Raw genomic sequence first — 17,500 nt, forward strand, 5'->3', positions numbered from 1 at the left:
ACACACACACACACACACACACACACACACACACACACACACACACAGGCACACCACACACAGGCACACGCACACAGGCACACACACACAGGCACACACACACAGGCTCAAACACAAAGTTAGTCACGCACGGGTGGGACATGCATATATGACTCCCATTTCCCATGATCCACTGCAGGTGTGTCGTGGTCTGTGGCGGCTTCATCGACAGTTTGAGGTTTTAACAACCAGTTTTTTGTTTGACTGTCTAAGTTGAGGTTGGATTTCTTGGGGGGGTTTTATAAAAACCTGCACTTCACCGCTGTTACTCACCGAGGCGGCGTGGAAATCACATGACAGGAAGATCTGTATCCTCCTCAGGTCATCAAAACACAGGAGGTTGCTACTGATACACACACACACACACACACACACACACTCTCTCTCTCTCTCTCTCTCTCTCTCTCTCTCTCTCTCTCACACACACACACAGGCATGCACCCCTGTAGGGAGGGAGGAGGTGGATTTCACCACTGACTCAGCTCAGCTGGCTGTTAAGACTCGATTAATATCAAACGATACCGACTGCTTGTTTTTAACACAACAGAAGGACACACACACGGCTGTTCAACAGTATATCAGACATTCTACTTTTTTACCTACAAATCGTTTTCTAAAGTGAGTGTTGGCCGGTTAGCACATCAGTGCTTGATTCCAGACCGCTCTCCAGCTGAGAGCCCGTCGCTAACGTGACTCTGAGGGTGACCAGAGAGACGTGACAGGAGAGACCGTGTGTTGCGTCAGTCAAGAGGAATGTCTTGGACTGTCTGTGCACGAGCTCGTACTCCCGGCCCAGACTCAAGTCTGTACAGGAACGGGGTTGAGATGGTGTCTAGGGGACTGGGAGAGGCGGGAGGAATGGAAAGTTGTTTCAACTTGCAATTTAGGAGGAAGTTAGACAGATAGCGATACAGGTGAGAGAGCTTGGACTGAGACAGACAGGAAGCTGGACATGTAGGATCGAACGTTGAACAAGTAATAAAGCACAAAGCTTGACTTTCGCTCAAAGGGCGGTGTTTTTTTTTGTCTGAGTTTGTGTGTTTGTTACTTTGTGTGTGTGTGTGTGTGTGTGTGTGTGTGTGTGTGTGTGCGTGAGCGCGTTCCCATGGATTCGTGCACCTGCGTGCGTGCGTGCGTGTTGTTGGAAATATCCCGTAAGTCATTGCACTGTCAGTCAGTCACGGTCTCATTACTCGATATGCGTAGCTGGTTGGTCAGGACAAGGCAGCGTTGTGACAAGTCGTGTCGCTAGGTAGAGAGAGCTGTGACTCCGAGCAAGATCACGATTGTTCTGAGGTGACACCGTAGCAATCATTGTGTGGAGTTTTATTCTATTCAGGAATGTTTAGTGACGTTTGTAATGTTAACACGTGTCGTGAATCTTCAGAACATTTTCAACCAGTCACAGAAAACCAGGCCAGGTCCAGCCTGGCTTATGGGCGGGGCTGGCTTGTTTCTGTTCAGGACTGGTAGGACGAAACATTTTTTTTTTTTTTTTTTTTACAAATCTTTGCGGCATCCCTGGACTTGTCCCCCCCCGCATGCATGTCACTGATTGCTATCGATTTAAACCTATTAGAGTCAGCTTGGGCAGCTCATTGAACGTTGCCCGCTCCAGATTGAATAGCTGTGTTCGGATTCGCTCCCTATTCACTAGTGCACTATATAGGGCGTCAGCCATTTTGTTTGTAGTGTCCGAATTCTCCACGGAATTTTCGTTCCCTATATAGTCCACTATTTATTACCCACAATTCACCTTGATTTGCAGGGAACGGTGCATGTACCCTACATCTTCTCCGTTCCCTAGGTAGTTCACTACATGGTGAACCCTATATAGGGAATAAGGAGTGAGGGAACGAGGGAGCGATTCCGAACACAGCTAATGATAAAAAAAAAAGAAAAAAAAAGGTTGGGATGGAATGTGATTGGAGACTGTGTCATCCTTTCCAGACCATACTGGCGTCAGCTCTTCAAAACGTCTTCATTGCAAGAAGCCATGGTGCTTGAATAAGGTTGGAAGCATGGATGTATTAATAGAACTGGATACAGCCACTCCATTCACTGACCGCTATCAAACGTGAAGCCCTATTGAACCGCGCCATCTTGGCAAATTTGTAGTCATTTGACTATTTCCGGTGACTTTTGCGCAGTTGAGCTTTTCTGGCCTACGCGCGTCCAAGAACAAGTTCACGAAATGTAGACTCACGTTCCCGGCTCTCCCCGCTTTGAGTTAGCAATGAAAACCGGCTTGCATATTAACCTGTTTTTGTCAAATATATCCATTGGAGACATTATTTTTTTATCCAGGCATCTTAGTTTTAACAGGGTAATTATAGCTGAACATGTTTTATTTGCTAGTAGATGGTATTCATTCCGTTCGCGATAACGTTATTGCAGCCAGGCTAAATTCCTCCAGGGAGCCAGTAGCCATGTTTCCATCCACTTGTCAATCGAATTGCACATTTCCTTAAAAAAAAAAAAAAAAAATGTTGTTCCCATGGGATCTCTCCCGTCCGTCTGAAAAAAGGGGGCAGAGAGGAGAGGAAAAAGGGGCGTGGCTAAAGTTAGGAATCAAACAGGTTAGTCATCAACCAGGGATCGAACCCCTGACCTCCCGCATGAGACTCATCAACCAGGGATCGAACCCCTGACCTCCCGCATGAGAGTCATCAACCAGGGATCGAACCCCTGACCTCCCACATGAGACTCATCAACCAGGGATCGAACCCCTGACCTCCCACATGAGACTCATCAACCAGGGATCGAACCCTGATCTCCCACATGAGACTCATCAACCAGGGATCGAACCCCTGACCTCCCACATGAGACTCATCAACCAGGGATCGAACCCCTGACCTCCCGCATGAGAGTCATCAACCAGGGATCGAACCCCTGATCTCCCACATGAGACTCATCAACCAGGGATCGAACCCCTGACCTCCCGCATGAGAGTCATCAACCAGGGATCGAACCCCTGACCTCCCACATGAGACTCATCAACCAGGGATCGAACCCTGATCTCCCACATGAGACTCATCAACCAGGGATCGAACCCCTGACCTCCCACATGAGACTCATCAACCAGGGATCGAACCCCTGACCTCCCGCATGAGACTCATCAACCAGGGATCGAACCCCTGATCTCCCACATGAGACTCATCAACCAGGGATCGAACCCCTGATCTCCCACATGAGAGTCATCAACCAGGGATCGAACCCCTGACCTCCCACATGAGACTCATCAACCAGGGATCGAACCCCTGACCTCCCGCATGAGAGTCTGACGCTATAACCATTACTTCAAGTGTGGGATGTCATAGAGTTTTTGTTCCTGTATGGAATCTCTCCCGTACTTCCAAAAAAGAGGAAAGGAGGGTGAAAGGAGGGAGGGAGAGGGATGGAAAGTAAACGTAGGAATTAACCCACAGGCTAGCAGAGGGTGTGGGTATTGTTTCCAAAAATCTTCCCCACCGGGGACTTGAACCTCCGATCTCCCGCCTGGGATTCGGACACTTTACCCACTACTCTACCAAGGAACTGGGAAGTGAGGGATGCCATAGTGTATATGTTGGTCTGCTGGGACTACTGCCTCTTGTGGTGGCAACATAGAAATCCAAGTCAACAACAGAAGGGAGGGAGAGAGTGACAACCCGACAAACGCCATCGATGGTGCGCTGGCTTACAGCCACGCACAAAAAAAACACAAGGACACTGAGACTTACTGAAAAGAGAAACTTTTAATGAATCTACCCAAAACGTTACGGGGTCCAAATACACATTCAGCGATTGAATGTGTTTGTGAGTGCGACATAAATATAGTGTGGAAGCCAGGGTGGCGTAGTCTAGATGAGGTTGAGCGAGTGGGGTTGAAAGAGAGAGAGAGAGAGAGAGAGAGAGAGAGATCGTAATGATCTAAAGAATTGTAGTATCGGTCATCACAGTGTATCACAAACACCCTCCTAGCTGATGATTCCTGGGTGGTCTCTAGACCGCCATTTATCATCAACAAGGTACAAAAACTCAATGCAAAACAAAAAAGGTGGAGGAGGAGGAGGAGGAGGAGGAGGAGGAGGCCGGGGGCGGTAAAAAAGGAGTGTGAAGGAGGGGAAGACGGGGAACGGAAGACAACAACAAAACAACAACATGATATTTACATTTTCGCAGACGGAAGGAAATCCGAGCTAGCGACAGCCCGATGTAGGCTATGGTAGGGTTAGGGTTTGTCTCCTCAAGTATAGTCACATATACTGTAAACAGTAGTATTATATAATAATAATAATTATAATAATAATAATAATAATAAATAACAGTCTTTAAGTGTTCTGTCTGCCAACCACGGGGTCTTTCCTCACGGCTGGCCTGGCCCACACAGCTTGACCACGGCGAACAGTGACACCAGGTAGAGAGACGCGTCGGGGGTGTGGAGGGGTCAGCGGGTTCCAGAGGGATGAGGGGGATGAGAGGAGAGATCGGGGAGGGGAGGGGGAAAGGGAAGGCAGGAGGTTTAGATGATGCCGTATTTGGCCAGGTCGCTGAGCTCCATGTCGCCGAAGGCCTCCCATGGGCAGACCACGGTGATGTCCGTGCCCAGACCCTCCATGCCCGGGATGTCGTCGCCAAATCTGTCGCCGAACCACAAGGACATGGGGTCAGTCGGCGTGTCTGACCGCTTCATTTCCATCATTCAAGTGCATGTTTGTTTTTTAAAAGACTGGTCATTTATTACTGCCAATGTCACAGTTTAGATAATACATGTTGGCATGGCTTGTGTGCGTTTGTGTAGCAAACTGTGCTCGTGTGTGTGTGTGTGTGTGTGTGTGTGTGAGTCTCACCCCTTCTGACCGGGCTTGGGGGCCTTGCTCTTGAATGTACGCGTCTGCCTCTGCTTGAACTTGGGCGGTCCCTTCTTGGGCGTGGTGGGACCGTTGGCGGTGCCTCCGGCGGCCAGGGCGCTTCCTGCGGGCGGGGCGGCGTTCATCTCTCTGGGTCTTTAGGCTGAGAGACCGACGGAGAGAGAGAGAGAGTCAGAGAGGGGGAAAGGTGTTAGAAGTTGTGTCTCGCCAAGAAACCTCCATTCTTCTTCCTCCCTCTCTCCCTATCTGCTGACCTCTGGCCGTTAATCCCCACCTCACGCCCTGGCTTCCACAGCAGGGATAATCTGAGGAGATTAGGCAGATTAAGATAAACGACCGGATTACCGCTGATTCCTCTTAAAACCCATTTACAATAATCGCCCTTCTAGAGGGCCAGCATACAATTGTGTTTGTGGCCCAAACTATGGCTATGATAACTAATAAATATACTGATAAATTACCCCCATTTTTAAGAACCCCCTATTTTACCAACTGCTCTCTGTTATCAAGATGGATATCATGTTTTTTTTTCTGGGATATCAACATGTTCCAACTTCTCATGTTTATAATTTGGATTGGTGATGAATTCATTTGACCCCAGAGAGAAACCATAATATGCGTTTTAATTAATGCATATAAACCATTTCATGGTATGTTAATATTCCAAGTAAAACATAGCTTCACACACATCCACTTCTTACTGTAGGTGCAAAGCCTAACTTTCGATCAACAATAGATCTTTGTCAAGTCAAGTCATGACTGGACAAAGTTCTATTGTTGATCGAAATGTTGTCACTTTATAAATTGGGAGCTATTTTTGAAAAGAGTTGCAAGGCTCTTTCTTATTTTTTGATGTTCATATTCCGAACAATGACACAACAGTTTACAGTGCAGTTTACTTGGAAGAAGTCGCTGCCCTCGTGACCGAAGGTTCCTGGGTTCCATCGATAGTATTGACCTAGTCCTGATGTTCCCTGTGTGTTTCACAAAGTCAACTGGTCGTGTCTTTGACCCAGTCTGACCGTAGAAGGTCACACCGAGGGTGGGAGCGGAAGCCGCACCAATCAGGGTATTGAGGATGGCGACGCCAGCGAGAGCCACCAATCGCTTTAGTGTCTCAGACGACGGGCTGAACAACAGTTAACGTCACTGTTCTTCCTCTGATCTTCTTAAGCAGTGTCCCTAAGCCTGCCCCATGTACCCCCTCCCTGGACCTCTGGCACTCACAATCCTGTTAGTGGGATCAGGAAGATGTGGGCCATGTTATGTCAGAGCACATATGCTGCTCCTGCATGCAGTCACAGATCTAAAAATCAAGAAGGTAGGTTTAAAACACCTGCTGTACAGCCGGCTGAGGATCATCCACAGAGTCTGGAGATCGGTGATGCGTTAGTGTGCCGCCGGGGAAGATAAACCCGCCAAGTTCTTGACCATCTGTTGGAGGGGTTCTTTGTTCCTCTTTTCCCAACCAACTACCTGTTTCTGACCTCCGTTGATGTTTGAATCATGTTCAAAAGTCTTTTTGAAGGTTTTGAAACGTTCAGCCATGCTAACTTTTCAATTCAGCTGAAAAAACATGACCTCTTCAGCTTTGATAGAAAGATTTGCATATCTCCATGAAGTAATTTCAATCTCTGCAAAGGTTTGTTAATTTTGTATTCAACTGCTCTCAACCTCTCAGCCTCTAGAAGAACAATTTCACCAGTTTTAACCTCTATCCTAAAATCATTGATAGGTTAGTTCCCCATATGTTTTCCAGGTTAGAAGAACATATGGGCTTTACTGACGAGACCTGGTGGAGACTACCACCCTACCAGATCTCTGCTCTACCATGCCTTGACGCTGTCTGTAAACAGACAGCAGTGCAAAGTTGATTTTAAATTATTATTTAAATTATTATTATCATTTATCAAGATGCACCTGTCCCCAAAATGGTGTTTGATTCATCCATGCACTTTCCATCGTACCTCTTCCTCCTATCTCTGCTCCGATCAAACTAGCCACATTCACTAGACCCGCTCTCAAACTCAGCAGGCTAGGTACATTCACTAGACCCGCTCTCAAACTCAGCAGGCTAGGTACATTCACTAGACCTGCTCTCAAACTCAGCAGGCTAGGTACATTCACTAGACCCGCTCTCAAACTCAGCAGGCTAGGTACATTTACAAATCATCATCGTCTAGTCAGATAAGGTCCGTTCTACATTTGCATGGTCTTATCAAGTCCAATCTCCAGTCATCATCCGTATCTCTCCATCCTCTACTCTTCCTTCATAGGGAGGCACAGTTACCATGAAACAAGTTCAGAAATGCCATAACTGTTTGATCAGTAACATGTAGGTAGTAGAAGTATCTATATTAGAGAAAGCCATTGGTTAAGCTAAGTACATAGGTGGTTTTTGCATGTAATGAGGGAAGCAGTAGCGTGGTCAGTTGTCTGTGGATGGAAGGTAAATAAAGGAAGTGGTTTGTCTCTCACCTGTGCTGTTTACAGAGGATGGATGCGAGGAGCTTCCGTGTTCTCCCGATGGCGAGGTCACTGAGCCAGGCTGTGAGCAGAACGAAGGTGAGCAGCTCCCCCGCGTTTATATAGCGCTCTCCTAATCCCCCCTTCTTCTCGCTTTCCACTCACATGCTCTCCCCGAAAAGGTCAGCCCCTCCATCCCGCCCTCTCTCATCCTCCTCACCCCTCCACCTCCCACCTCCCCTCATCTTGTCCTCAGGGCTGATCCCACAGTGCTGGAGGGAGAGAGAGAGGGGTCAGTCAGGGCGTTTTTAACAGTCTTATCCTGTTAAGTCTTGACACCTGTTTTAGTCGGACACGAGCAGCGGGCGGCTGACTGGCGTTTGTTTTCTGTGGTCGCGTTCCTCCGCCATGTGAGTGTCCATTAGCAAAGCCTTCTACTGTGTGACCCCATAGGTTGTCTCAGCTGCCATGCCAGCATACGACGTATCATTCTCACGTACTCTACTGCTGAACAGTAGCTTGAGATACCGATTTTAATTGATTGCCTGTTAGTCACGGAGATTAAGACGCTCAAGCATAACATTGGGGTTTAATCAAGGCCACGCCAAAGATTGTATTGTATGTATGTCCGTTTTGTATTAATGTATATGTGACCGCCGCTGGTGATTTGGTCCTCAACTAGGCATTTTCATTTTTCAGTTTTTTACAGATTATGAAAGTGCAGATTGTAAGCTTTCAAATGAGGTCTCATACATTGAAATCTGAACATATTTGAAGAAGATATGCTTATTTGAATGCTAGTACTGCCAAATCAACTTAGCTGAGAAATCGCCCTCCAAAGTTCTCCAACATTTCACACCTCTGACTGCCAGGTAATGGGCGTGAACAATAGCCTGGTAACCGCACCCCCAGCCACTCCCCCACTGGACGATCTGTCATTATCTGTCAGAGTGGCTGTCAACTTGGGGTATTACCTGAGAGTGGGGTGCTCTCTCACTGATTACCCCACACTCTTTGAGTCAGTATTAATCTTGTGTTGTGAATGCAGTTAAGAACAATATAAGATGAAGTTCAAATTTAACATTCTTTATTGTCAAATACATGATATACATTACAAGCATAAGTAGTAAAGTGTACAAAAAAAGGCAACAGTCTAAGTGTTAAAGTGTACAGTCAGTTGTATAGACGAGGTGCATAGTGTTCATTGTGATCAAGTGCACAACAAAGTAATAAGGTGCATAGTGTTCAATGTGATCAAGTGCACAACAAAGTAATAACAAGGTGCATAGTGTTCATTGTGATCAAGTGCACAGCAAAGTAATAACAAGGTGCATAGTGTTCATTGTGATCAAGTGTACAACAAAGTAATAACAGTCCCCAGCTCAATACTCAAGGTAATAACAGTACTCGGCTCAGTATTCAATATTCGAACAATGCAGTCTGTGCAAGTGTGCGCAAGTCTGTGCAAGAGAACACGCAATGCTTCAGTATACAAACAGGAAAAGGCTGTGGCCTTTCTCCTGCAGTGCTGTCCATCCTGATGATCTGCAGTGAATCTACAAGCGGACAGTCTTGTTCTGAGCTGCTGTGGAGTTTGGCGGGGGACATGTGATGTCTCGTCCCTCATCAGAACAGAACTCTCTGATCTTGTTAAAGAGATATGTCTGTCTGGCCATGTCCAGTCCGGGTGGGGCTTGCACAGGAAGACCTTCTCTGGGGGGCAGGACATCAGGCTTGCGCAGCAGCTGAAACTCAACTGCTGGTGCATCACGGTGTTCTCTGGCCACAACCATGCCAGGTCTCTCTGCATCAAAACTGCAATAGAATAGAAGGAAGAAAGTACATTAAACTATTGCCCACAGTACTGGCACTCCATATACATAAAATAGTACCAGAAAGTGTTGATTAAATAGACTAGCTAATGCATGATAATTACCTGAAGTGCTGGTAACTCGAAATCTGTGGGAGTGCCCGGAAGTAGGGTTTCAGATACTCTTGCCAGTTGTAGCATTCAACAAGCACGGTGCCGTCTTCCAGTCCAACAAGCTGGGGGATGTTGACGTGCTTCACAGGAGAGCTGTCCCTGACGACTCCAGCAATGGCAGACAGAGTGTCCACTCTGGTCTTCCTGAAGCTCTGCTTGACCAGGCCGAAGCACCAGTCAGGGCCAAACTTGGTGTGGCCTGCAATCAGGAAGTGGACGTCCAGCTGCAGGTGAAGCTTGTGCATGGTCCGCCAAGCACAGTACCACAGCACAAAATTGTTCTTGTTTTGTCCACGGCAGTTGTCGCAATGAAGGTCCACATGTGTTTCTCCAACTCCATAGTTGTTGAAGAAATGATGCACGTAGTTGATGACTGCATTGCTGCCCTTGCTTGAGGCCATCCCTTCGTCGATCAGGTAGTTCACTTGCTTCGGTATTCCCTCACAGCAGACACCAAAAATGCCACACTTACGAGGAGTCAAGAAGTACATGGGTCCTGGCTGAAAAGGGTCAGAAGGGAAGTGAACCTAAGAGACAAAGGAAAAAATAGGAAGAAAAGGAAAAGATGAGATGCATTGAAAATCAAAAACACACATGTAACCCTAACCATACCACATCACATCACAACACACTCATCATAGGATGAACGTATTCTCACCTGTTGTGCAAAATCAAAGCTGTAGTGCATAGTGATCTTCTTGCTGCCTGGTGTGGAGGGGCCAAGGGAGAGCTGCAAATCCTCACAGGTCTTGGCACATGCAGCTTTCATGTCATTGTAGAGTGACCGCTCCTGTAGAACAAGGTTGAGATGCTGCTCCTGCTTCTTCAGCTTGGCTGATTTCACGTTGTCAGGCAGGTTGGCACTTCGGTAAACTTGATAGTTGTTGCTCTGACACAGCCAGCAGAGATCTGTCCGGGGTTTGGTGCTTGCTATGTGAGGGAGCAATGACTTCCACAGCCGTCTGAAGGTGTCCAGAGCCACAACACGGTGTTCTGAAAATAAATAATATTTTATTTGTATGATATTATTGAATTAAATATGTATGTTTTTAACCATAGGATGTCAAAGTATGTATGTATCCAACTTTTACATACCAAGCTTTTCCACAGCATCTTTGTAGAGCCGCCACACTGTAGCTTTGGAGACATTGGATGGCAGCAACTTTGCAGTTAAATCCCTGTGACCAGGGTGTCTGCCAGGCAAGACAATGGCATGGTCTTCAGCGTAGTTGCCGATGAACGTCACAACTCGTTCGATGTCCTCTTTCTTAAGGAAGTAGCGGTTTGTACGTGGACCCTTCTTCCTTTCTCGCACTTGTCCACCATTCTCCTGGTAGTCTTGGGCTATGGCCTGGAGCTTGTTCTTGCTCATGCTGTAACCAAAACAAAAAACAAGGTGTCAGACTAACATACCTCTCATGCTCTCTCATTCTGTTTCTCTCTGTAATAGCTACCTAGCTAGCTAGATATTAGCTGCCTCGCTGGGTAGTTTAGGAACACGGGGCTAGCTCAGCTAACTAGCATGTTAGCTAACGTTAGCTAGCTAGATATTAGCTGCCTCGCTGGGTAGTTTAGGAACACGGGGCTAGCTCAGCTAACTAGCATGTTAGCTAACGTTAGCTAGCTAGATATTAGCTGCCTCGCTGGGTAGTTTAGGAACACGGGGCTAGCTCAGCTAACTAGCATGTTAGCTAACGTTAGCTAGCTAGATATTAGCTGCCTCGCTGGGTAGTTTAGGAACACGGGGCTAGCTCAGCTAACTAGCATGTTAGCTAACGTTAGCTAGCTAGATATTAGCTGCCTCGCTGGGTAGTTTAGGAACACGGGGCTAGCTCAGCTAACTAGCATGTTAGCTAACGTTAGCTAGCTAGATATTAGCTGCCTCGCTGGGTAGTTTAGGAACACGGGGCTAGCTCAGCTAACTAGCATGTTAGCTAACGTTAGCTAGCTAGATATTAGCTGCCTCGCTGGGTAGTTTAGGAACACGGGGCTAGCTCAGCTAACTAGCATGTTAGCTAATGTTAGCTAGCTAGATATTAGCTGCCTCGCTGGGTAGTTTAGGAACGAAGGGACAGCTCAGCTAACTAGCATGTTAGCTAACGTTAGCTAGCTAGCCTTTGTTAGTTAGTGCTAGATTTGTTATGCTAGCTAGACTCAGTCACTTGTTTAGAAATGAGCTACTGCTAAACGACTAACGTAAATGTAAACAGCACAGGTAGTATAAAGATAGCTTACCCTATAGAAAAGCAGAAAGCTTGGCGGCAGACAACCGTCGTGTGAATCTGGTACGTCGTTCGCCGCAACTTTCGCTTGGTAGCAACTTGCTTTGTTGAAACAGTCAGCTCTGTATCACAGTTCAACACGTACAAAACTGCGTGTACGAACGAGTCCTGCTCTCCTGGAGTTCTAGCTGCCATGTTCAGTCTCGACCGGTAAACCAATTCAGGGTTCACTTTGCGAAGGCAAGAGGTAGGAGCCACAGCAGAATTCTCCTTTCGTCTCACTTGGCACTTGCAATCAAAGTTTTTGATCCTGTCCATTTCTTCTGTTTCACAGTCGATGTTCACGGTAACAATATCGATTGCTCGTAAAACTCTTTCCATGTCCTGGATGTCATCCCCCTCTTCTCCATCTTCGTCGACTTCCAGCTCGAGATCAGAAGCATTGTCCTCTTCTTCACTACCACATTCCGAGTTTGTACCATCGTCAACATCCATGTAGTCCTTTAGGTACGAATCCATAAGTTCTCCATTGTCGAATCGTCGAGCGGCGTTGAGCAGATCTTTGTTCAGAGCTTTCGCAAAAGCAGTAGCATCCATGGTTAAACGTGGAACTGAATGTAAACAAACACCACGTGCAGTTCTTATGGGCAGGGTGGGGGGCGGAGAACCCGGAAGCAATAGCCAATGAAAACAAATCATGCTAATCGATCTGCCCGCCCCCAAGCCCGGCTCGAAATCAGCTAAAAACGAGCTTAGTTTGCAGACTAATTAAACGTATTTCGTGAACCTAAAACTGTTGTCTGTTATAGTAAGTAGGTTCTTCACAACTTCAACTTTGGTAATACACCAAAAAACAAAAAACGAAAAAAAACGTTTTTTTAGTTATTTTGCCCTCTAGCGCATTTCGGGGTTTGCCGAGTTGCGGACCAAATCACCAGCCGCTGTCACATATGTGTACATATGTGTCTGTGCATATGTGTTGCATGTATACATGTATATAGGCCCTATATGTTGTGTACGCTTGTTTGTATACGTTGATTGTTATGTCTGAGCTACACTCCCCTTTCCCCTCCCTAATCCTGCCTTTGTTGTTTTGTTGTGTCTGTAATCACTGGAACTGCAGGTCAACAACTGAACAGAGGCAGAAAGCGGCATTCTCTCTTCATGGTGCGCTGGCTTCCAGCCAACGCACAAAAACTGTCCACAACAGCAGTTTTGAACCCACAAGTTTTATAGGTCTTGAACTCGCAGTTTCAGCGTGGCAGACTAGCTCCTTAACCACTAGGCCACCGGAGCCCTTTCAAGATCGCACGCACATATCTGGGCTGACGTAGGCTGTAAGGGTCTAAACAAATATGACCCACGCTCGGTTATTTATGGACGATGGCTCTACCACATGATTTCAATAACTGACATAGAATCACCAGGTCAATAGAATCGATGCATTTGACTGATGGACCTGGTGGCGTCCGTAGTTCATTCTTTTGTTGCCAAAATGCGCACACTGGACCATGTGGCATGTGAAATACTCACATATGCATTCATGCACAAACACAGTCACACACATACGCACACACACGGCTACATCATGAGAGCATTTCATGTATTTCATCACAGCACACAATCAGTGTTTCATTTTACATTCAATGTCCAGTAGTGTAACAGAATTCAAACTATATTTTGAGAAGCGTTCTTCAGAACGGACCTCCAGTCCCTCACTATCTTGATGTTCCCATCAGCACTGAGGCTGTTTGCATGATTCCTCGGACACATTTCAGTTTCCACACCGTCAACAGATCCTGCGTGTCCAGATGGTTCTACTGACCAGTTAGTGAGCTTGTCAGGTACAGTAAGTAACGTGGCAGTAAATCCTACTGATTAAATTAGTGCTTTTATTTTGGGATGTCCCTTCGGAGGAGGAGCTTCAGCTGGTTGCTATGGGTTTACAGTGGCCCCAAAAAAATAAAAATGTTTTATAAACGGGAGGGATCTGGATGAAAACGTGCTATTTACCTCGCTTGATTATAATGTACAGTAGGTCAATGGGTCCGTGTCATCCTTTTCTGTCTGACCTCCTAGTAATGCCTCCTGATTGGATTACAGGAATCAGTGCTGAATATTGTACTTGTCAATACAGTATGTAGGAAAGTGTGTGTGTTTGTGTGTACACCATGGTGTTTTGCTCACATGAAAACATAGCACGTGTATACAAAACATTAAATAGAAAAGTTTTCACATCTAAATGTGCCAAGTGGAACTCGGATAACAAATAAAAGCAGTCTGCCTGAATGGTTTTTCTCTGTCTTCACAGTGTGAATGTAGAAGGTGTGGTAAGCCCATTCACAGTGTGAATGTAGAAGGTGTGGTAAACCCATTCACAGTGTGAATGTAGAAGGTGTGGTAAACCCATTCACAGTGTGAATGTAGAAGGTGTGGTAAGCCCATTCACAGTGTGAATTGAGAAGGTGTGGTAAGCCCATTCACAGTGTGAATGTAGAAGGTGTGGTAAGCCCATTCACAGTGTGAATTGAGAAGGTGTGGTAAGCCCATTCACAGTGTGAATGTAGAAGGTGTGGTAAACCCATTCACAGTGTGAATTGAGAAGGTGTGGTAAACCCATTCACAGTGTGAATATAGAAGGTGTGGTAAGCCCATTCACATACAGACAGGGCATCCATACATTTAAAGAAGTCCATACAGGGGGGCAACTGTCCTGGACGTTTCCCTCCGTAATTATAGTGTAAAACCCGTGATGGAGGCCGGGAGAGGCGTTTCAGACAGAACACACTCTATTAGAACGGTGGAGAGGCTTTAAGAAAAGATACAAGTGATTTCTCATTTTGAACCACACCATGTCTCTGATGACGGCTGTCTTTATCATCCCAGAATGCACTCTGTTCTCTTCACGCTGCAGTGGATAGCAGAAAGACTCCCATTTATCCTCAAGTGACGTTGCTTCCTCAGAATTTCTTTTTGGTTTTAACAGTGTTAACTTTAACTTCTACACACATTACACGACAACATTACTGCCTAGAAGACAAGATCAAGATTCGGTTTCAACTTCTGAAATGACATTTCTGAGTGTTCTAGTGGGAAAGGGAACGGTGCTAACCATGGAGGACTTGACCTCTTATTCTCTGTCCCATACACAAACAGAGCATCTAGACATACAGAGCATCTAGACATACAGAGCATCTAGACAGATCCAGAGCATCTAGACAGATATAGAGCATCTAGACAGATATAGAGCATCTAGACAGATCCAGAGCATCTAGACATACAGAGCATCTAGACAGATCCAGAGCATCTAGACAGATATAGAGCATCTAGACAGATCCAGAGCATCTAGACATACAGAGCATCTAGACAGATCCAGAGCATCTAGACAGATATAGAACATCTAGACAGATATAGAACATCTAGACAGATATAGAACATCTAGACAGATATAGAACATCTAGACAGATCCAGAGTATCTAGACAGATATAGAACATCTAGACAGATCCAGAGCATCTAGACAGATATAGAACATCTAGACAGATCCAGAGCATCTAGACAGATATAGAACATCTAGACAGATATAGAACATCTAGACAGATCCAGAGCATCTAGACAGATTCAGAACATCTAGACAGATATAGAACATCTAGACAGATCCAGAGTATCTAGACAGATATAGAACATCTAGACAGATCCAGAGCATCTAGACAGATATAGAACATCTAGACAGATATAGAGCATCTAGACAGATATAGAACATCTAGACAGATCCAGAGCATCTAGACAGATATAGAACATCTAGACAGATATAGAGCATCTAGACAGATATAGAACATCTAGACAGATCCAGAGCATCTAGACAGATATAGAACATCTAGACAGATATAGAGCATCTAGACAGATATAGAACATCTAGACAGATCCAGAGCATCTAGACAGATACAGAGCATCTAGACAGATATAGAACATCTAGACATACAGAGCATCTAGACAGATATAGAACATCTAGACAGATATAGAACATCTAGACAGATATAGAGCATCTAGACAGATATAGAACATCTAGACAGATCCAGAGCATCTAGACAGATCCAGAACATCTAGACAGATATAGAACATCTAGACAGATCCAGAGCATCTAGACAGATACAGAGCATCTAGACAGATCCAGAGCATCTAGACATACAGAACATCTAGACAGATATAGAACATCTAGACAGATATAGAACATCTAGACAGATATAGAACATCTAGATAGATATAGAACATCTAGACAGATCCAGAGCATCTAGACAGATTCAGAACATCTAGACAGATATAGAACATCTAGACAGATATAGAACATCTAGACAGATATAGAACATCTAGATAGATATAGAACATCTAGACAGATCCAGAGCATCTAGACAGATTCAGAACATCTAGACAGATCCAGAGCATCTAGACAGATTCAGAACATCTAGACAGATCCAGAGCATCTAGACAAACAGAGCATCTAGACAGATATAGAACATCTAGACAGATCCAGAGCATCTAGACAGATCCAGAACATCTAGACAGATATAGAACATCTAGACAGATCCAGAGCATCTAGACAGATACAGAGCATCTAGACAGATCCAGAGCATCTAGACATACAGAACATCTAGACAGATATAGAACATCTAGACAGATATAGAACATCTAGACAGATCCAGAGCATCTAGACAGATACAGAGCATCTAGACAGATCCAGAGCATCTAGACATACAGAACATCTAGACAGATCCAGAGCATCTAGACAGATATAGAGCATCTAGACATACAGAACATCTAGACAGATATAGAGCATCTAGACAGATATAGAACATCTAGACAGATCCAGAGCATCTAGACAGATCCAGAGCATCTAGACAGATCCAGAGCATCTAGACAGATTCAGAGCATCTAGACAGATATAGAACATCTAGACAGATCCAGAGCATGTAGACAGATCCAGAGCATCTAGACAGATATAGAACATCTAGACAGATCCAGAGCATCTAGACAGATCCAGAGCTGTGGGTAAGAAGTGTAAAGGTGCACATGCAGTCCATGCGGACTTGACTAATGCTCCTTTCAATCAACTTCACACAATCCAATCCAGAATATAGCTTTATATGGTTTACAATATATATTTAGTTTAATTTTTGTGCTTAATGATACTGTAAAGATGCACACATGCGTAGTTCAGGTTGTCATGGGATATGTCTCCTAATCAGCCGACAAACATCCCCCAAAGTAAAACGCCACCTGACTCACTCTGAACTTTACTTTGACATATTTACTCACATGGGGGGCAGACAGGCAGAGAGATTTAACTGAATAATTTAAACTAAAGCTTCTTTTTATCTTTGAAGTGTGCAAAAACTCTTCCATAGCCCATCGTTACACCGATCATGCTCATCAATCTTCATGAAATTCACGTTAAAGGAGTAGTAAAGGGAAAATGCATGTTTAGCCCTGTTTTAAGGTTACTTATGATCATATACAATGGTTCAGATCAAAAAAAGTTTCTTGTCTTTGAAGTCGAGAGTTTAACATGTTTTTTGAATGATTTTTCACGGTGCCCACCCACATCCATTGTATGACCAAAACGGTGGTAGAGCAATTATCAGACTTTCTCAAAAGTGTTAGTTTTGTCAACGTTTTGATCTGAACCATTGTATATGATCATAAGTAACCTTAAAACAGGGCTAAACATGCATTTTTCCTTTACTACTCCTTTAAATACTGTAGGTGATGATTTCTTTTAAAGAACAGGGTAGTACACAGAATTACATTTTCATGTATATGAAAATGGAGCTACCTGTCGTCCAGGTCACAGAGATGCTATTTTAATGGCACTCTATCAAACAGTAGATTTAAACTGTGGTGTTCCACAGGGGAGCTGCCTTGGCCCCCTCCTTTATTCCAT

General features: G+C 45.0%; 1 protein-coding gene across 1 annotated transcript; it reads right to left on the reverse strand.

Moving 5' to 3' along the window:
• Nucleotides 1-4,543: 4,543 nt before the first annotated feature.
• pde6hb (phosphodiesterase 6H, cGMP-specific, cone, gamma, paralog b) lies at nucleotides 4,544-5,017 on the reverse strand (the record flags this gene model as incomplete). Its single annotated transcript, XM_084462480.1, has 2 exons — nucleotides 4,544-4,661; nucleotides 4,872-5,017. 2 exons carry the CDS (start codon nucleotides 5,015-5,017, stop codon nucleotides 4,544-4,546), a joined length of 264 nt encoding a protein of 87 aa, XP_084318606.1.
• Between the last annotated feature and the right edge of the window lie 12,483 nt (nucleotides 5,018-17,500).

This window comes from Borostomias antarcticus, assembly GCF_949987555.1.
Source record: "Borostomias antarcticus genome assembly, contig: scaffold_94, whole genome shotgun sequence".
Lineage (NCBI taxonomy): Eukaryota > Metazoa > Chordata > Actinopteri > Stomiiformes > Stomiidae > Borostomias > Borostomias antarcticus.